This window comes from Protomyctophum bolini (genome assembly GCF_963924005.1).
Source record: "Protomyctophum bolini genome assembly, chromosome: 21".
Classification (NCBI taxonomy): domain Eukaryota; kingdom Metazoa; phylum Chordata; class Actinopteri; order Myctophiformes; family Myctophidae; genus Protomyctophum; species Protomyctophum bolini.
Window position 1 is genome coordinate 32852641 of NC_137882.1, and position 22330 is coordinate 32874970.

At 42.2% G+C, this 22330-nt stretch overlaps 1 protein-coding gene across 5 annotated transcripts in view; it reads right to left on the reverse strand.

The window, feature by feature from the left end:
• LOC308336612 (ATP-dependent 6-phosphofructokinase, platelet type-like) overlaps positions 1–22330 on the reverse strand; it is a 40684-nt gene that overhangs the window by 13739 nt on the left and 4615 nt on the right. For 2 of the 5 annotated variants that reach the window (XM_080794037.1, XM_080794036.1), the window contains exons 2-16: positions 21925–21998; positions 20438–20515; positions 19975–20164; positions 16916–17081; positions 15534–15578; positions 15274–15382; positions 13277–13372; positions 11624–11716; positions 9165–9290; positions 8058–8122; positions 6648–6717; positions 3478–3624; positions 1799–1869; positions 1160–1247; positions 95–247 (exon numbers count right to left, since the gene is read on the reverse strand). In XM_080794037.1, coding sequence (XP_080650163.1) covers positions 95–247; positions 1160–1247; positions 1799–1869; positions 3478–3624; positions 6648–6717; positions 8058–8122; positions 9165–9290; positions 11624–11716; positions 13277–13372; positions 15274–15382; positions 15534–15578; positions 16916–17081; positions 19975–20164; positions 20438–20515; positions 21925–21998 — 1571 coding nt within the window. Of the gene's footprint in view, positions 1–94; positions 248–1159; positions 1248–1798; positions 1870–3477; positions 3625–6647; positions 6718–8057; positions 8123–9164; positions 9291–11623; positions 11717–13276; positions 13373–13784; positions 13881–15273; positions 15383–15533; positions 15579–16915; positions 17082–19974; positions 20165–20437; positions 20516–21924; positions 21999–22330 lie in introns of all 5 variants that reach the window. The other 3 variants (XM_080794034.1, XM_080794035.1, XM_080794033.1) reach the window with 2 other exon arrangements.

Consider the following 22330-nt stretch of genomic DNA (forward strand, 5'->3'; position numbering starts at 1 on the left):
GTGTGTGTGTGCGTGCGCGTGCATGCACATGCATGTACTGTAGATGCATGTGCGATCTCTCGGTATATAAGCCACAGGGCCCGCGATCACTTACGCTAGTGATGGCGTTCAGTGCCGTGTCAGCGCCAATGCTGAGGTCTGACCCTGGCACATTGTTGGACACTGTGGCGGGAACCATGACCATGGGCAGGCACAGCTCCACGTATTTCCCGCGCAAATCCAACAATTCCAGCAGTGAGAGGAAGGCCTACACAGAGCAGAGCCAAGGGCTTTAGTGTCCGGAGAGGGTGCACTCATGGTGGGTGGGTGGGTGGAGAGGTGCTACTATATAGCCAGGGGGGGAAGAGAGGGGGGAAGACATGAGGAGGTTGGCAGGCAGGCGGGCGCCTCGGGGAAGAACCACGTCTATCACAACGGACAGCAGCGTGAAACAGACAGGTTACCACCAGTACTCCACATAAAATGTTATATCACATCAAGAGAGAAGAGATAAATCCACCCAAAGCTGGTGAGGGTTCTAAAAACAGGAGGAGAGAGAGCGTGAAATGGTTGGAGAAAAGCAAGCTGTATATACTCGGTTTTCCAAATTGAGGCCAAATCAAGTGCAGCGGAAGCGGTTTCACTTCCAGTGTTTTTGGTTCACTTTTTTGTTTCAACAGCTTCAATGGCCCAACACACAGCATGGGATCTAGGTTCAGTAGGCTATGACTCAGATTAAGTGTCAGATTAAGACTCAGATTAAGTGTCATTGTTATGACACCCTACCAAAATGCCTGTAACGCATGGTTTACAGACATTTCTGGAAAATAAGTTAATAAGAAATTGTAATAATATTGCACGACTGAGTGTACATTAGGGATATGCATGAATAAGCATGTAAAGGTGAACATAAAATGGCAGAAAGGTATGAATTTAACATATAATACAGCACATTCATTAACAACTGGCAAAATTAGCAATGCATTAAGAGAACTAATTCATACATTTTATATTTTAGTAACCATTTTCAGACTCATAAAACTCATAGAGCATACGTTATGCGTTAGCGTTACTGTGCAAGTTTTCAAAACTCGAGAGCTGATATGCTTATGGATAAAAATCAATCATATATAGCTGACATCGTCAGTAAAATTAAAAGGGGAAAAAAAGAAAAGGGTACCTCAAATCCACCAATAATTAGCAGCGCATTTATGTTATGTGCTTGAATTTGCTCGGCAATTTTGTCAGCATGCTTTGCAGGGAGTGTCCTGGAAAGAACAGAAAGAAACATTACATGAGTCATTTATGCTGTGAAAAAGTATTTCACTAATTTACTGAAAGGTCTGAAGGATCTAACACATGAGTAGGGCTGTCATGACTCATGATCATGAAACTTTACTTTACTATCAAGTGTCATACAGACAATTGCGATTAATTATTTAATGTGGTTTTGGTATTGGAACATAATTGGAAGGAACATACGTATAAATACAAATTACATACCTAAATGTAAATAAAGATTGCACAGAGGGTACATACTGTATATGACAGATAACTTACAAATAATTGACTGAACAATGATGGTATATCAATAATAAAATATATATACTGTAGTACTATTCGGGTGAAATCAGGTGTAAATGGCAGATCTACAAGCTCACACCCTTTCGATTCGCGATGCGGTTTCATGTTGATCTGACCCCCCCCCCCATGCCAAAGCGCCAGCGCTCGCCCAGCAGTCTGCCGTCATTGAGGCGGATGCGTGCACACGACCTCACCCTTTAGGCATCTTAACTGGTTATTATTTGAGGACTTTTACCTTTTGGTTCCCAGCAGGGATCCACCTTGGCCTGTCCATCCTCCTACATCGGACCATTTGATCTCCTTGATCTGAGGGTCGAAAAGGAACAATGCATGAGACATAATATGAGGAGAGAGGAAGGGCGACTGGGGGGTTATCGAGTGGCAGTCTAGTTTCTAAGAGATGTCTAGTTTCATTAGACCCTCAAAGTTTTCATTTTAATATCTAGACTAATGTTAATTAACTATAATATTTGGTGACTATACCCAAGATGCTGCCTAGTAGCAACAGTAAACACAGTCATTGGGTGTGTGTGTGTGTGTGTGTGTGTGTGTGTGCGTGCGACGCGCATGTATGTCTAAGAGATGCGTGAAGTTGCACGTCCAAGGCCACTGGAGTATAAAAATATCCATGGCCACGGCTACTGTAATCTTGTTAGGGTGAGTTACCAGGAGGGTAGCAAACCCTAGAATGCTGATGGTGATCTGAGTTTTTGACACAAGATACCTGCTGTGAGCCTGCTGTGACACATTACAAAACATGTTATGTAACGTAGTGCCTGGTCCTTTAACATTAATTCAAAATGATCCAAGACCATGGGGGACATTGGGCCCTTGTGGACATTTAGAATAGAATGTGAAAGGGCAATGAGAACAAAGGAAAAGACAAGGCAAGAGAAACCAGTTTGCCATGGGTCAGATTACAGTTGAGAAGGACATAATGCAGGCTTTCAGTTGCAGGTTACTTGTTTCACATTCAAACACTATACAGGCCAGTGGTTCTCAAACCTTATCATCTCATAAGCGTTCGCTAAACTTCGCGGTCCACCCATCTTGTTAAGCGATTAGATGGGTGGGCCGTGTGCATTTTCAGGGCATGCTATTTTAATGATCGATCAATCAAATCGATTGTGTTTTACGGCTTGGATCAATATACTTTTAAGTTCCTAAGTTTTAAAGAAAAGATACCATGATTATTTTTTTGTATTATTGCTTTTTATGTTATGATGTTTTATTAATGTTATATTATCATATTATCGTAGTATTTTGCAAATTATTTGGGGGTCCCATTTGCAATATCCTCATGCCCCACAGCCAGGCTGTCTCTAAATCATAGACATATAATTATAATTATGGTCTACAGTCTGTGAGTCTGCTATGATTTCTGAAATTATTTTAATTCATGATGTGAATGTACGTACAGTAGCCTATCAATGCTTGTAAGCTCTGCAACATGATGTTGGCATGTTTATTATTTTTAAGTGAACTGTACATTTTAGCACCCAAATGCACACAAACATGCAAATTGCAATGCAAAGAGTAAAGACTATGGGCAATACAAACAAATATCTGTTGTCATTAATATGGGCTATGGAACATATTATTTTGTGAACAATAGTTTACCTGCTACTTGGGAGTTACAAAACAAATGGCGAGTCATGAACATTACTGACTATATGGTGAACCTGGCAAACTTGAAATCGTGCAAAGACACCCGACTTCAGAGGGCAATGCAAAACGTTTGTTTTCTCATGCCAATAAAGCTCCTTTGTGTTGAATTGATAAGTCCCGGAAAATAAGTGCTGTGATTGGCCACTTGAGTGGCTGCGACGCATCGTGCCTTCCGCACTTCCGCTTGACTTCCTCCTACACACACATGGCTTTTTTCCTAGATCTATCTATGGTCCTAGTACCCACCTGTCCCTTAGAGAATCCCTCAAAGCCGTCACTGACGGCGAACATCCTGTGGCCCTCGGAGATGCCCACTCTGACGGCAGAGCGAACGGCAGCGTTCATGCCGGCGGCGGGCGCGCCCACGTTCAGCACGGCCACGTTGAAGCCGGTCTGAGCAGAGACGACACACACAGGAAGGTTATAAGGTTATAGCTGTGCCAGTGGTTTTCGAACCCGTTCCATATCAAGGCCATAGCACTTACCCCACCCCCTTAGATAGCAATTCTGTAGACTTAGATAGCATTTGATACAGACTTATAGCATGTTATGTAGACAGCATAAGTGCATTGTATGTAGTCATAGCACGTCATAGTACATATGTGTAGCATAGTAGTATAGATGTATAGCTTATATGTATAGTTTCATTATAGATATTCCACTGTTACTTTCTTAGCTTACGCATGTTTCATGATAAATGTCTTTATGTGATGTATTCCCATGCTTTTTGTTCTTGCTTAATGTAAGTCGCTCTGGATTAAGAGCGTCTGCTAAATGCCTAAATTGTAAATTGTAAATTGTAAGGCCATCATTATGTATTGGGCATTTGAGCCACTGAGCACCATTTGATGACATTTAGCCTCTCAGACAACAAAACAAAAGAATATTAATTTGTTGTCTTTGGACAAGATTTGTGTCCACGAGTCCATGCTATATTGATGTTGGAGACATTGGAGAGATGACAGGCAAACGTTGAATTGTGTAGACTTATAAATTAAGTCATGTTTTAACAATAATTGCACTCTTGAGTGCATAAAATGAAACTTCATTTTACACTCTCAAGAGTTAATGATCTACAAGCTGGTCCATTTCCATTTGGTTACCAACTCTCCATCATTTAGCTGGAGACCACCTGGAACCACCTGGAACCCCCTTAACCCATTCTGACCGGGCACCCATTTTGGTGTTGGCATCATGTTATGCTTTAGCTATTGAAAAATAGCAGATCTACAAGCTCATATCGCGCCACCGAGTGGCGCGATACGAGCTTGTAGGTCTGCTATTTTTGAAAAATTCGAAGAACGACTGACATTTTTAGAATCTGATCTCAGGTCAGAATGGGTTAATCAGACCAGTGTGTGTCCCGTGGAAACCTCGTATGAATCTGATCTCAGGTCAGAATGGGTTAAGGACCACTGGTTGAAAACCACTGTGCTAGTACATGCTCAATGAATGACCAAGAGAATGTCAACATTGGTGGGGCCACCAGGGGTCGCCGATTGGAAAGGAGAGTACAGGAGAAAAGGAGAAATAAAGAAATGTTCTAAAGAAATGTATATGTATAATACACCAATGATAAATAAATCTATTTCAAATATTATTGTGCCAATTTAAACCACTTTCAACCCTATTTTGTCATCGTTATCAAAATCTTTCAAAATTGATAAAAAGAAAGTTGTGAGCTTGTGCAGCAGAGGCTACAGCAATTTGGTTGCCCCTTTTCGCGTAACTATTTAACTCAAAACATGCATAACTTATGTATTTGGTCCCCAGAGATACAGTACATTTTGACAAAATGTACACGACATGTCACATAACTGAAATGACTGCCACGCATGGTGTGTCTTTCGAGGAGAGGTAGATTGAAAAAAACACGCGAGAGAAAAGTAATTCAACCGACAGGAGGATCGATAGCTATGGTTTCTGCTCCGTTTGTGGCCTCACGCTGGGGCCCTGCTGTGATTCATTAACTGTGATGGAAGGGAGAGAACAGCAACACAGCATGGAGCCTGGGCCAGGTTGTTTCTGCTCTTTCGGTCAACGATAGCTCAGACTCCTGAAGCACGGCAGCAGGCTAACAGAGCTTCCAGAGAGGTTGAGCAGTCACCCCCATGGTGCAGCGCCAGGTGTTACTGTATACCTCGTCAATGCAGGACAAATCTACTACTGCTGAACTAGTCTCGCGTAGCCAGACAACTAGTCCACAATCTCCGAATGCTATATATATATAGAGTCTGGAACTACACCTCCCGAATGTAAATATATTTTTAATTATCTTTAGAGCTATTTTTTTATATTCCTTTTCTGCTAAGCAGTAAGCTATATACGCTTAGATGATTTTTTATTTATATTAGTATAAATTTGCGCGACTGTAAAGACGACACAGAAGTGGGGAGGAGGCTCCATGACTTCCGCTTTATATTTTACTCATGATAGCTCCAGACTGTTGCTCCAGACTGTTGCTCCAACAGTCTGGCGACGCGAGACTACTGCTGCTGAATAGAACATGTCTTAAAACAAGCGATCAGCCACTGCATCTTCAGGTCGAGGTTGGCATACCGGAACTGGAGGAGGCAAATTCCAGGACAATTTGAGGCGATACAGTGGGCAGGAAAATAATTGGTGTTCTGCAAGGCGAGCATTCATACCTTATATGTATATTATAACCCGTCTCAGCTTTCCTACTGTCCCTCAGTTAACCAATTATTAAGCCTGATGTATACTGTATACTTCATCATACGACACACAACTGCGACTTCGTTGTGTCTTGTACAAAACAAAACTGAAATCACAGCAGGAACTAAACTACTCTGCTCTTGAGGAAACAATTAGTGCATTATTTCCGCACACAACACAAGGTTATGTTAAAACCACTAGTGAGGGATGAAGGCTGCAGGCCTGATACTGCCGTCTGTTCATAATATTAGAGGCTGCTGTAGCTGAGCAACCCCAAGACACTATTTTCTGTGATGTTGTTTGTAAGGATGAGGGGGCGGGTGAGGCTAATGGTATTCTAAAGTCATTCTGCATGACAAAAGGTGGTATAGTGTGAAATACTGTACACAATTCCAAGTCACTGTCTGTAGATATATACACTATGTGTACAGTACAGTATATGATCATTGCTGTCGGGTGGAAACGTCATTATGTTAGAAACTGTTACTTTTCAGGATTCAAATTCAACAGCAGCAAAAAAAGAAAACAGATCTACAAGTTCAAAACATGTCGTGATGCAACACGTTTTGAGCTTGTACTGTAGAAAGGCAATTTTTTTGAATTTTGTGTGACATCATTTAAGTGTGCGTGCGTGCGTGCACACGCACACACACGCACACACACACACACACACACACACACACACACACACACACACACACACACACACACACACACACACACAGTGTTACTGTACTTACGCTGACAATCTCTGATGACGGTTTGTTGTGGGCCAGTAGCTTGTATGTCCTCAGGTTGTTTTCAAAGCTCCTGCAATAACACACCAAACACATCCAATATGTTACACACCTATTGGGGTTTCATACAATCAATGGCTATGCATTCAGGCAAAGGTTCATGATTAAATGATTAAATGACTAAATGTTGTACAAAAATGTTCGAATGTCCCCCCCCCCCCCCCCCCCCGTCAAAAATAGCTATGAAAAAACACCCATCTTTTACTTTCTTTAATAACAAACCTAAAACATGAACCTTGGTTGGGAAAAAACTAAAGTTGACCTTCTCTTTGCAGCTATGTACACGTTGTCCAGAGTAAGTTAATTCATCCAGGCTGCAACGTTATTATCTTTATCGGACAAAGGAACCGATGGCTAAAAGGAACCTAAATGGAATCAAGACCGCAAGGACTTTTTGTGCTATATCCCTCTTAGACTAAGTGCTTGACTGTACTCTATTTTTACATTTATGTCTAATAAACTATTCAATCAATCCTGTCTGGTGACTGACTATCTCCACGTCCTCAAGAGACCCCATGATGGTATCATTGCTCATAAATTCTACCACCAGGATGCAAATCTCCACCGTAATCTGAAGACTCACCCCGTCAAGACTCCACCTCGGCCCATAGCACTTTACTCTCCCCATACCTCCTTCCTGACACCTTTTGCTCGACTAATGCTAGCGAGTATATTGTTTAGAGTAATGCAACGTTCTTGGTTTACCTGTGATCCTATAGTTTACTGAGGCACTAGACTGTCTCTCTGCATTTGATGTATGCGATTACCGTGCTTATTGTAAGTCACTAAATTCCCTAAATTGTAATTGTAATTGCACCCACCTTGAGTGCTCGTCATTCTAGCTCCGTGGTTCTCAACCTGTGGGCCGTGAGGATATTAAAAGTGGCCCCCCAAATAATTGGCAAAACACTATGATTTGAATGACAATATAACTGAAAATGTAATATCTTTTTTCTTGAAAACCATGAAAAGTCAATTGTCATTGTGATACCGCTGAATAGGAAGTTAAGTATACTATATGTTGGTTATATTAATGCAAGACGGAACACAATCCGGGGTCTTGTTCACGAGTGAGGGGAGGATGAAGAAGGAGGATCGGAGCGGCAGGGGCGGTTATTGCAGTCGCTGTACCGCAAGAGAGCTAAGGCAAAGCTCTACCGAGCAATCTTCGTTCCTATACTCTCACCCAAGGCCCTACGAGGGTGTTCCCAGACTCCTCACCATGTACAAATCCTTATTATAGTAGGTATAGCAATAAACGAGGAATCAAAGATTCCTGGGAGGACTATAACTAGAGATCATCCAAGGCCAGGGTATAATACCACTGCATCGTAACATAACCAGTCATCATACCTTCCACGGAGCTTGACAGCCTCCTCAAACTTCTTCTCGTCCATGGCCTTCTGCACCTCTTGAGTCTACAGAGGAGAGAAAGAACAGGTGAGGATATATACACAGTAGCAATGCTCGTTATTGTCAAATGTATGAAGGTTTATTCACTTTGTAACATAAACCTCCAGCCCCTCACTCACTTCCCACAGTGCCGCAAATCCTGGTTCACTCTTTCGTCACCTCCCGCTTGGACTACTGTAATTCGCCTTCTTTTTGGTCTCCCCCACAAACTCCTCCATAAACTCCAACTGGCCCAGAACGCTGCTGCCCGTATCATCACCAGAACCCCTGTCATCAGTCACATCACCCCTGTACTACATCAACTACTCCACTAGCTTCCCATCAAACACCGCATCGACTACAAGATCCTCCTCCATACATTCAAAGCCATTCATATGAATGAACGATTATCTTAAAACAATAGAACGTGTGAAAATAGACACAGCCAAGAAACAGCCAGCCTTAGTACAGAGCCTCTTTGTGCATGAGGCAGCCTAACATGACATCACTGCTGTGCACAGGCGGAGTTCACCCACTCTGCCAAATGCTTTGGATAATCGTTAACCAACTACATCTATCACACAACAATACATCTCTCTCTCTCTCTCTCTCTCTCTCTCTCTGTCTCTTTCTGAGGATAATTTTGAACCCAACAGGCCGTTTGTTGGCTGTCGTCCTTATTGTAATTCTTCCTGCCCCACCCATTTCCTCTAAGAGTCAGCCAGCCAGTCATCACTGCGTGCATGTATGTGCGTGTGCATGTGTGTGTGTGTGTGTGTGTGTGCGTGAGTGTTTGCATGTATGTTTGAGTGTGTGTGCATAGTACATATACACCAGTGGAACTAAGAGAGCAGTGTGAAGTTGCACGCCCAAAGGCAGCTGCAGTATAAACATCCGTTCCCACTGCTGCTTGTAATCTCGTTAGTGTCACTTACCCTAGGAAGCTAGCAGACAACAGTGTGAACACTGTGGAGGTCGAGATGCTAAGCTAACCGGTGATAAGAGTTTTATTGGAGTGCACGTACGTGTGTGCAGGTGTGTAGAACGGTAAGCCTATACAGTACCTACCATCTGAACACACTCCATGAGGGGCAGACGCACAGACTGGTTTCCGGATAGAGACACCACACATGCTGGAGTGTTGGCTGTTGTCTCCAGGAGCGCTAGCACAGCCTCCACACCCATACGACTGGCCTAAAAAACACACACACACACACACACACACACACACACACGCAAGTGCACACACACACACACACACACACACACACACACACACACACACAAGTGCACACACACACACACACACACACACACACACACACACACACACACACACACACACACACACACACGCAAGTGCACACACACCCACACAAACAAACAAATTATTCCAAGGAGTACTAAAGAAACTACTAAAACAAATGATGCAGGGAATTATTTGGGGTCATTCTGATTCTGGTTTGGGGATTCCTGTCTGATACAAACCAGACTACAACATGGCGTAAGATATCATCCGCTCCCGACCAGATCATAAACCCAAAATGGTACAGTATACCTCCCAGGCTTAGCCTGGCTAAAGCCCAGATGTGAATCAGTGTTTTGAGTCTGGCTTGTTATTAGCCAGTCTATCCAAGGCTAGCGCAATGATAGTTGCTGGTGCTTGACAACAGCTTTGGCAACACTGCGTCACCCAGATTATTCATGCTGTTTATTGCTGTATCGATACAGCGACCTCTCGATCGATTCACCTATAACCCGGATTTCAATCGATATATTGCCATATCGATTAATTTAATGCATCACTATGGCCTATAGGGCACGGCTCCGCAGATTTCTCTATCGAGGTATGCGGGTGACATTCGATTCATATTCTGATGAAGACACTGTGTCGAAACAAAAATATAAAATATCTAAACACACTGAATCAAGCAACTTAAAAACTGTCTGGGGCTCTCACAAAAGCCCAAGTAGATGTTAAAATAACCCCACACATGTCTGAATGTAAAATATCCCTTTGCGATATTATGTAATTTAGAACGAAAACCAAGTATAAAGCCCAAGAGAACCGAGTGAACTGTCCATGGCATGATGGAGACAGCCACGTGAGCTGAGGAATAAATCTCTTAATGAACTTAACCTAGAAGCAGTGACCGACTGGCCGTGTTCTCCTCTTTAGACTTCCATGACTAACAGGATTACACACGACCGGCGTGCTACTAGTGAGCTAACAACAACAACAGAGGTGACGAGTGGTGTCAACAACACCCACATGCATTCATGAATCTATGTTAGGGAAGGATATGGCCGTATAGCTTTTACATTGACTGTGGACTGCTTCCATAATGTTTGGCTGTGTGAAATACAATTATGTGGCTAAGACATATGGACAAACGCTGTTACAGTTTATTCTGTCTTAATGAACTGCAGCTTTTACATTGACTGTGGACTGCTTCCATACTGTTTGGCTGTGTGAAATACAATTATGTGGCTAAGACATATGGACAAACGCTGTTACAGTTTATTCTGTCTTAATGAACTGCAGCTTTTACATTGACTGTGGACTGCTTCCATACTGTTTGGCTGTGTGAAATACAATTATGTGGCTAAGACATAATGGACAAACGCTGTTACAGTTTATTCTAGTCTTAATGAACTGCAGCCACATATGATGATATGATACGATGTATTATTTCTTTCTAAATCAACTTAATAATGAACTTAAAGCAGCACTATGTAACTTTCCTCTTCAAACCCTGAATTTGAATCCGGTTTCCTGTACAAGTGCTGACATTTCTTACTGCTGAGCTAATAGAGCCTTGCCTTCTCTCTCAGGGAATATTAAGGTTCAACGTCCTTTATTATTTGTCTCCCGAGGAATACATTTGTCTTAGACAAAGGGCCCGCATCTTGGGCCAGGCACAAAAAAAGCTCTCCTCCCACGCATACCATGGATAGGGATGAGCTGCGCGGCGGGACGGGAGGAAAAAAAAAGAGAACCCAGCTGAAGCGTATAGCCCTTAATTATGTCCATGTCGCCGCAGTGCAGCGCCAATATATATTTAATCTTTTGTCAGATGCCGTGTCTAGGTAAGACTTTCAATTTTAGAGTTTTTATTGAGCATAGAATAAGGATATGGACAGGAAAGAATTTAGTACATATGGCATGCTTCTTTTTCTATTTTTTACATACAAATACAGAGAACAGACAGGGAACAGGACAGTTCTGATATTACATGGACAGAATTGTTTTTGAGTTGGTTTGAGTGGTCACAAAACTGAAACTGAAACAAAACAAAAATTTGACTAAACGAAACGGAACGAGAGACAAGACGAGTAACGACCCCCCCACCCTCCCACTTGGAACTTTGACACCTTTTTCTATCTATCTATCTAGGTAAGACTTTGACACCATCCCCAAATGTCTCACTTCTATTCATAAACAAATGTTACATAATGACACTTAATAATTGAAACACAGTGGAATTCCTTCATTACTATTATAGCTACTGTATGAATGTACCAACCAGGATGCGGTCGAAAGCGGATGGGGTCCCTCCTCTCTGGACGTGGCCGAGGATTGTCACCCGCGTGTCGAAGCCCAGGCATTTCACTACAAGCTGGGAGAAAAAAAAGATCAGCTCTTAGCAAACTTTATGCTTTAACAAAAAACTACATTAAAGGATACTGTACTTTGCTAAATGACAAATACACACATTCACACATGTACTCACAACACAACCACAGACCACAGACTAATTAATAGTAATAATAATAATAACTAAATAATAACATAACAAATTATACAACAAGTTGTTTCGAGGAAGCAATCAGTTTGGTTGAAATAGCCATCTAGCCGTGCTTAATCGAGCATGATGGAACGCCTAATCAATACATACAAATCAGCTGTGCTGAGTCTTGCTGCTCTCCCAGAGCGGAGCCGACTGGGTTGCTACTAGGCTAGACCTTTTCTTGGGACATTTTTGGTCGTAGTGGCTACATCTGTCATAAAATGTAATTGTATATTTTTAGCGAATATCTTAGTTAAAATGAAATTGAGTTGACATGGGTTTTCTTAAAGGGTATAACTGTTGTATAATCGCAATATTACACTTGAGGGCTGTGCTTTACCGTCATTAATGGCACTTCTGCACTGCCTACGGAACTCACCAATTGGCTCGTTCCTGCAGCAACGCAGGCATGCCATCAATGACGGCGAAACACACCCTGTCGCGTAATACCGCTTAAACAAAACATGTAGACACGCACACAAACACAAACACAGAGCAGCTGAAGAGAAAGGGAGATAGCGCATAACATGCACACATTCCTTCTTATCTGGCACTCATGTTAGTGGGATTGCTTTTTAGTTTGAATGTCAGTTGTTAAGTTGATCCCAAGCCAGAGACATCTAACTCAAGAATGAAATATCCCATAAGGCCCAAAACTAAACCTCACCTAAGAGTTGTACAGGACAGAAAAGGACAGGAAAGTAGTGCCATGTCATGGTTGATATATATATATATATATATAAGGATAATAATTCAAATGAAGAGGGGTTATTACTAAGCTATGATAGATTTTCTCTATAGATACAGTATTTATTTCTCCTTCCTACAGTACACATGAAGCATTTCTGCCTTCGATATAACTATTGTATCCATTGCAACGTCAACCATGCTCCTAATTGGACATTGTGCATTTGATGTTGACTTTGTGCCTTCCTGTTTTTTTCTTGTTGTTGCCTATAGCCTGTTAGTTTATTTTCCTTTTCTCTCTATAATATTCCAACTCTTCCTTGACACTTCAAAATGTTAGTTACTTTAGTTGGTTACATAAAAAAAAAAGATCCACCACCCAGTGACCCACTCTTTGACCTCTATAATCATGTGATGAGACTGAATTGTAAGCAGCACAGCTACAGTACATTACATTGAGCTACATCGAGTGTGGAAGCCACCTTACCAAAGCTAACAGTATAGCATTCCAGAAGGCACAGTGACAAGTGAGTCAAAGAAGCCACGCCAGGGCAATGCGCTGTACGGTTACAGTTACAGTAGTAGAAGATGCAGGAGGCAGTACACTACAGCACAGTAGTAGAGTGATGCAGGAGGCAGTCAAGAGCTGTGCTGTTAATAGTTGGGGCCGCGCTGCCATTCTTCTATAGCAGCTGTACTTACATTCTTAATATATTCACTGGTAATGGGCTTGTTGTAATGATCAATCGCCCCTTCGGCTACAATTATGATATTGAGCCTTTTCATCCCGGCTCGGTTCTACATGGGAGGGGTTGGTGGAAAAACGATAAAAAACAGACACATTTCAAACAGCAGTTTTTTTGTTTTTTTTTGTAACGCAGGGATTCAGAAGCATGGAGCCTGCATGGGAGCACAAGAGCCTGTTGATTCGTAATGAAGTCGAGAAATGTCTTCCAACTCACGCACGTAGTCAGCAATATTCTGCTGTCTACCTTATTATAATGCATTATCATTGCTTTTATTGCCTGAATGGCGAGAGTTCCTTCCTTGTGGCAATATTGGCCTCACATTTTCTTTTATGAAAACATTCATTGATGTTTGTAATGGCATTCGTAAAAAGCCATGGCTATGGGGCCCTTGTGGCTCCTATATCAGGCCTTGTCCTTGCTTCTGGCTTCCCCCGTTTTTCCAGAGATTTCAGTGTACTCACATCCTTCACTATACTAGAGGTAATAGACTGGCCGTGCTTGTCAATGGCTCCTTCAGCGACTATGATAATGTTCAGTCTGGTACCCCTGGAGCGGGTCTGAAGACCACAGAAGGACAAATACGTTCATGTACAGTAAGCCGGTATATCAAGCCTAGGGCTGGGATCCTTTAGGATTCCGGTTCCTTAACGATTGCCTCTTCACGGTTCTCTCTCTTAAAATGAGGCCCAGGAACCCTCTGGGTTACTTGAAGCGGTTCCAAATGAACCCTTGCAGTTCTGTAACCCTGAGAGGAACCAAAGTCCCATTTGGTTTAATTTTACACTCTCAAGAGTTACATAATTAAAATGTTTGAGAACCACCGGTACTGTAATTTGTAAAGAAGATGTGAAGTCCACATACAGTACCGGTTCTGGAAACGTTTCCACATGTGATGGAAGCGATTCCGGGTTCCTGAATGTTGGATCCGGTTCCTCCGGTTCCAGATCCCAGCCCTAATCAAGCCATTAACGGGATAATCAACCATATAGCCATGCGGTAATCGGAAAATAATGCATAATGCAAAAGGCTAATTAATTACTTCTGCAACGTGCATTATGTTTCGAAAACCACACATTTTGATTATCCCACTATCTGAAAAATAATGCATATACCGTATGGCCAAGGTGAAATTATTGTCCTCAGTTGGCCACGGTATAATTGACAGTAACAACCACCCAGAAGAAAGACTCACTGTTTCTAAAAAACATGATTGTTTAACAGGTAAAGACAAATTAACAACAGACAAGTGACAAAAGAAAGACCACCCAAGACGGACCAGACAAGCCAGGAAGGCTTGTCTGCCTGGGTTGGGTTTGTTTATACAAGAAAGACGACATTACCGCAGACAGTTACTGTATATAAGGAGAAAGACCACATTACCGCAGAGACAGTTACTGTATATAAGGAGAAAGACCACATTACCGCAGACAGTTACTGTATATAAGGAGAAAGACCACATTACCGCAGACAGTTACTGTATATAAGGAGAAAGACCACATTACCGCAGAGACAGTTACTGTATATAAGGAGAAAGACCACATTACCGCAGACAGTTACTGTATATAAGGATAAAGACCACATTACCGCAGACAGTTACTGTATATAAGGAGAAAGACCACATTACCGCAGACAGTTACTGTATATAAGGAGAAAGACCACATTACCGCAGACAGTTACTGTATATAAGGAGAAAGACCACATTACCGCAGACAGTTACTGTATATAAGGAGAAAGACCACATTACCGCAGACAGTTACTGTATATATAAGGAGAAAGACCACATTACCGCAGACAGTTACTGTATATATAAGGAGAAAGACCACATTACCGCATACAGTTACTGTATATAAGGAGAAAGACCACATTACCGCAGACAGTTACTGTATATATAAGGAGAAAGACCACATTACCGCAGACAGTTACTGTATATAAGGAGAAAGACCACATTACCGCAGACAGTTTCTGACACATCTTGTCCTCCCAGCCATCCTCTGGCGGCATTTCAGGAATCAGCACCCAATCTGCGCCGCACGCCAGGGCACTGACCAAGGCCAGGTAACTGCACGACACACACACACACACACACACACACACACACACACACACACACACACACACACACACACACACACACACACACACACAATGTAGTCGATTACTGCGGTCTACTTACAATGCGTTTGTGAATGTACTGTGAAGTTCCTTCTTACCCACAGTGTCTGCCCATGACCTCCAAGACAAACGTCCTCTGGTGACTGCAAAGACAAATACAAAGTCACACGTATTATTCCATTCTACTTCTCATTCAGAGGCGGCCATTTGGAAGACTACCCCTCTATGGAACAGAGAGATACCTGTATGCTGAGTCATGTTATCATTCTCAGTATGCCACCTGTATCCACAGAAGTGGACTACCGGTATATTTAATTTTGTATCTACTGTCCTGATGTGGGGAGATAGTACCACAGAACACAAAACAGTCTAAGTCCAAATTTCATTCTGACCCCTCCACGAAAAGGCCTTGTTGTCCTGAACCCTTATCTATCATTTATACATTATGGATCAATAGTGTTTTTCGTCTGTGGCATTCATATATGGAGAAAGAATATATACCTGTGTAATTCTCCGCTAATTGCAGAAATGTCTGTGCTAAATACATAAAAGCCAAGGACACTGGCACTGTGGCACATGCTCATACTGTAAGTCACACTATGTTTACATTAGATGTTGACATCCTGGGAGTGAGAGGCACAGGTCACTTTAGGGCTTCGGCATGCTTCTGCTTGCTCATTATGTTTAGTTGTTCTTAGCACACAACACAACTGTAGTTCAAACACTGTAAGCACCAGGACAATGGACAAATCTCTTGTGTATACACATTAATGTGTATATATACGCTCATTTAAATAATAAAACAATATAATACAAAAATATATATACATTACAATTACATATTAGGGTGTTTTATTATTATATTTTTATTTTATTCTTAGCATTAACTATTCTGCTACAATGCCTGAGGAGCCGAACAAAAATAAATTGTACTCATGGACCCGTACAGAATATCTAACAATAAGGATAACCCTTTTAATTTATGTTGATTCATAACATGAATCAACATCCACATACTGTAGCCCTCTGTTCCATGATAGCATTTTATGTTACTAGTCCTTACCCGTTGTGAGATATTGCCCCCCCCCCCCCCCCCATAAATATCTTTAATTGCCGTTCATTTTAACTTGTATAATATATACGTGTGTTTTTTTTAATGAATAAAAACAGCACTATAAAATGAAAGTATTCGTACAAATGCATGGTAGGGAAATATGTTCATGGCAAGGACCGCAACATTTACACTTATTAGCCCACAGACCCCCATTTGTATGAAGTATGAAGGCCCCCAGTTTGACCACAGAAACTATGGAGATACTCCCAAATGTATTTTGTGAGTCGCACAGATGAAGTTGTATAGGTGCATTTGCGTCCTGCAAAATGTGCCCCCCTAAAAATATTCCCTCAGCCTTTCTCCGCAGGACGCGTGCACGGCTCAGCATGATGACGCCACCTTACAGTGCCACGCCATCCTCCTCACCTCTGCGCGGTGGTCATGATGGCGTCCACCACCTCGATGATTCTGTGCAGGGCCGAGTCGGTGCCGATTGTCATGTCCGTTCCGCAGAAGTCGTTGTCGATGGAGCCCACCATGCCCACGATGTGCAGGGCATCGTACATCTGAACCGCCTCTGCGTCGATCAGACCTGACAGGAGGAGGAGGAGGAGGAGGAGGGAGGGGAGACAAAGCAGGGATGAGGGCTGACCATAGAGTTATTATACAATAGAGAAGACACCCAGAGGAAATCCTGAAGCGCAATGGACGTAGTGGCCGAAGAAGGTATTGCAGTTTGGTAAGGTTTGGTCCTCAAACACATGAACGCGCACTAGGCTCCGTCCACTCCGCCGGTCGTTCATGTGTTTGAGGACAATCCATCCAGAATGCACACTGTTCCTAAACCGGAAGGAGGAGTGGATGCGCTTCTGAGCAACTCAATGCAAGTGGACGGGAGGAGAACTTGGGTGTCTTCTCTATTGTATATATACTCTAAGGGGCTGACACACTGGTCTGTACTCTGTATACCAGGTCGCATGCCATCCACATCAGCGCTTCTCAACCTTTTCTGGATTATTAGGCCTAGCCCTATACCATTCCCTTTGGAGAAGTCACCTTCAGCTTAATTTTAGACACACGCTCTTAACTATAGCACTGGTAAACGTTACATGCTCTGACAAGTGTGGATTTTAGTTTGGCTATTTCAAGATGACAACAGCAAAGCTTTGTTACAATGTTAGTAGGTGCTGTTGTGGTGGGTGTGAGGGGGTGAGTGGAGGAATGCAACTGGATTCACTGATAAGCGTGTTTTTGGGGGGGATTTTCACTATACAGTACATAAATATTGCACATATACTATTGTTAATACAGTGAAATATCTTTTTTTTTTTAGATATTATAAAATGGGGTTTTGTATTTTTTACATTTTGACAACTAGGGATTATGTCCATGGAACCTTAATGTGCAAAAACACTGAGGGTTTATTTGACTGAAAGTACGTCTCTCTCAAATGAGGGCTGCTATGATAGTGTCTTGTGTTGCTTTGTTGCCAACTGTAATATTTACCTCTAAGCTCACCGGTGTGTTATTAGCGTCATCAAAACCTGAGCAGCTTGACTCTGTGAGTCATGCAAACAGATGAGGTCAGCTCTGTGTACTGGGAGAACCATCTTGTAAAAGTTTTGGTTTGGAATGAAATCAAAACCACATTACCGTAAATCCTTCATCCTTTGAGAGATTGTTTAGTTTAGTTTTAATCTAGTCACAACACTGATACAGAACAATAGAAGCCTGGGGGGAAGGACTATGTCCTGTAACAGGAAGGCAGCATGTTCAAGTTTACTTCTTTTTTTTCTCACCATGTTAAACAGTTTCATCGTCCATATAAAGTGCTACGGCTGTCTCAAATACCTTTTTTCAAGCTTTGGATATTCAGGTTATTTTTCAAGTTGTTCTAAATGTATTAGCCAATAAATAAAATCAAGGGGCTTTGTGGAGAATTAAGCATGTCGTGCAAGTTGCACTGTAGTTGATCTCGTATTTCTTTTTGTAATTAAGATATTTGATAAGAATTTATAAAAAATGTAATGCCATATGTAGCCAGTACAAACGCAAATCCAAATGATTAGCCTAACCTGCTAGCCTACGAAGCCTAGTAGCCAGTTCATTTCCAGGCTGTTTGCACCGTGATGTACAGTAACATAATGATATTTTCGGGGCGTGTCATTGGACCTTTAATGATGGAGAATTCTGACCTGCCCCCCTATGCTCTTTATTATGTATACAAAAGGTCGCAGGACTTCTCAAGAGGTCAGTGATCTTGTGACATTCTCTGATGACCTTGCCGTCACTCCAATAAAGGCTCAGAGTCGGATCATGGTTCTCCTTCTCAAAATGGTGTGATGGTGGTACTGTAAATTCCAGGACCATAAACATATTAAAAACTAAGGAATGATATACTTCAGACATAATGCATTATCTTATTCAGGGTCTGATTGTCTAGGGCTAGGCCGTGGCCCAGTTTAGCAACTACTGTCAGTGGCTCTGTGGTGACAAAGCCACTTCCCAGTTCCTTTTTTTAAACATCTGAATTTCTGAAACAGTGTGTGGTTGGGAATGGCTCGGATCTTCCATATAGCCGGCTTGCAAGCTTTTCTGGCCCAATGTCTGTCATATAGAATATATTCATGGCATGGCATGAAGCTTGTATCCGGTGATGAGCTTGAGGCTGTTTGCGTGACCTTCTGCATTGCTTTGCGGTTGAGACCAGTACAGTTATATAAGCATCCACGAGAAATCTCAGCTCAAATCTGATGTGAAGACGGTTGTCAAGACTGGACAACAAAAAAATCACCTAAAGCTTAACACTTTGTGTCTGTGAGAATATTTATGTATATCCCCATTCTTTTAACTTAATATTGCTGGCTTAATGGGCCGTCTGTGATGGACAATAATAGCCTAAATACGTAGCATTGTCTGCTCAAGGATAATCAGAGCCCAGCAACGAGACTTGCGCTCTCTTTGGGAGAAACTTGTGGCACAGAAAGCAAAAGGAATTATCATCTGATATCATGTAATGTCCAGTGAATCCACTGTAATGTCCTCCTACTTAGCTCGACTTTGCAGCCGTGCCAGCTTCCTTGGCTGTGAGTGCCTGGCTGTGACATACTCACAGGCACTCACACACAATCTCTAATGCGCCATGGCATGGCAGGCTATAAATATACATAACTGATTGCCAAAACTTCATATTTTTGCAAAACAAAATATGACACATACACACTATGGGCAGCAACTTGGTCCCGGAAGTGTAAATTACACAGGCCCAAAATTCCCTCTACAGATGAAGAGAACACTGCTGACCAAACAGAAATCGATGCTGAATTTGACAGAGAATTCACTGCCCAGCTCGATGGACGATTTATTGCTGGCACCGACCCTGGAGGAAGCAGAGACTGCTTTTAATGCTGGTCAAATATGCCACGAGGAAGAGAATAGACATTAGCCACAACAGGCTAAGTTATGTACCCGTCTGTGGTGCCTACCTTGACCCAGCAGCTCGGCCAGCAGCCCGCTCCACTCCTCCCTGAAGAGGTTGGCTCCGGTCAAACTGCCATCTCCACCGATCACACACAGGTTGGTGATGCCGCGCTGCACCAGGTTGTGGGCGGCCTTCAGGCGGCCCTCGTGGGAGCGGAACTCTTTGCAGCGGGCGCTCCCGATAACTGTGCCACCCTGACGATGGCACAGCCAATATTCAGATATAGTTATTGCAAAGAAACACAATTGATACTGTATTTTACTGGAGAACAGCAAGCAAATTTCTAAATTAGCTTTTGAGCTACAGGTACAGTACGGTTAAAGTGTTTTAGATTATTTCAAAAGGCTACTTCTATATGGACTTGTTCTCTTTAGACGTGAGCATCTAGTAGCTCTTGGCAATGTTGGCATGCATATTGGAGCTATCGCTATCTGTATTATGATATGATTCACAGGATCATTACTCACCACTTGTAGCATGCTGGAAACACTTTCCCAAGTGGCTTCCTTTATATTGTCCCCACCATCGACCATACCCTGATATCCCTGCGAAGGAAAGAACAGAACAGAACAGAACGGAATTGACTCCACATTATACTCGTACACAATATATGGAACTGAAAATATAACCTTCACACCTGCTAACGTGGAGTGTTCAATATGGAATAATATTTTTTTAGAACCAGAGGTTTGACTATATGAAACCCTCGTTCAGGGGAAAGCATTGTACATGATGATGTAGCATGGGACAATACAGATATTATGGAATAATGCTCACAACAAGTGGGATTTGTCAGCCTATAGTCAACATCTGTGTAAACACAAACCCTGGCACTGGAAAAACCTAGTGAAATAAATTGGATGGATTTCAAGCTTTGGCCATGAGCAGCATCCTGATCCTGAGCTGGTGATACAGAGGTACCTGCATGAGAGGGGACTTTCATGTGGGGGATATACACCTGCTAAAGCCTCATGTCTGTTATGTAAGATCTCTCTATGCCACGCTGCACAGCTGGCCTGCGGATAAGCACCTCGCTCTTCACATCCTAGAACGAGCATACATCTGCATACAGACCATAAGCATGGTGGTTTTGTAAGCCTATACACACAGCAAAGAGCAAAGGAGCATTAACATTGCAAATGTAGCATTATAGGAATCATTTGTTCAACTGCTGTCCACTGAAACCACAGTGGGCTGCAACGATTAATCGTAAATCGAATCGATTATTCAATTCGTTGTCAACTAATTTAGTAATTGATTAATCGAATCGACAACTAATCGCTAGAGTTTTTTGCAATTTATCATAGGTTATTTCCCACTTAACCATCGTTTTTCCAGTGTTAAGTGTAACTAAACTAAAGAGGAGTGAGCCATCTCTCTTCCCTTACAATCTGATGATAGTTGCACAGTAGCGACAGCTGCAAAGCAAAATATGACATAACGACGTAATGATGTTATGACAAAACACATGGCTTGGATATTTATTTTTAAATGACCTATTTGAGTTCAGAAGAGACTGACACATGTGTAGCTATTCTTTAATTATTTAATCCTAAATCCCAAAGCCTATAAAGACAGCATGAGTTGCTTTAATTAATTTTAATTTAGTTTGTCTTTTATTTGAATAGCAGCCTAATCAGCAGCTAATCAAATGGCGATAGCTAAATAAGTGTCATAATCAGATTAATCGATTAATCGTTTTAAATAATCGGCCGATGAATCGATTATGAAAATAATCGTTAGTTGCAGCCTTCACAGTTATTCTCTACCTTCCTTCACCCAACTATACAAGCTCACAATTAAATGCTACAATTTAGCAGATTGCCACGTATCATCTCCGGTGATGTCAGGCATTTTTAATCAGGACGATGGCAGGAAGGCGTTAAAGTGTTGCAGGAAGGACATCAGAAGTCATACATGGAGCACAGCACTGACACTTTGTGGCAGAACTTACCTCACGAATGAAGTACACTTTGGCTCCCACGTATATTCCCATTCGAACCACGGCACGCACGGCAGCGTTCATCCCTATGCAGGAGAAAATACATAACCAAAGCAATAAGTAACATGTTTTTGGGGCAAGTTAAGTTGTATTCATTCAAGGAATGCGACACAAACTAAAATTCTCCATGAATCCATATAGTTTCACAGTGCAAGTAACAAAACTGGGTATTCCTTGAAGATGCACGGGACATTATTTCAACACGGACAATGGTCCCAGCTCCAAAACCCCCCATTTCTCCTCTCTCAAAACATACAGGCCTACTACAGTATGCATGTGTTATATATTCAATTGGCGGCCCGCGGGCCACATGTGGCCCGCGGAGCGCCTCCTTGTGGCCCCTGGAAGAATTTTGGAA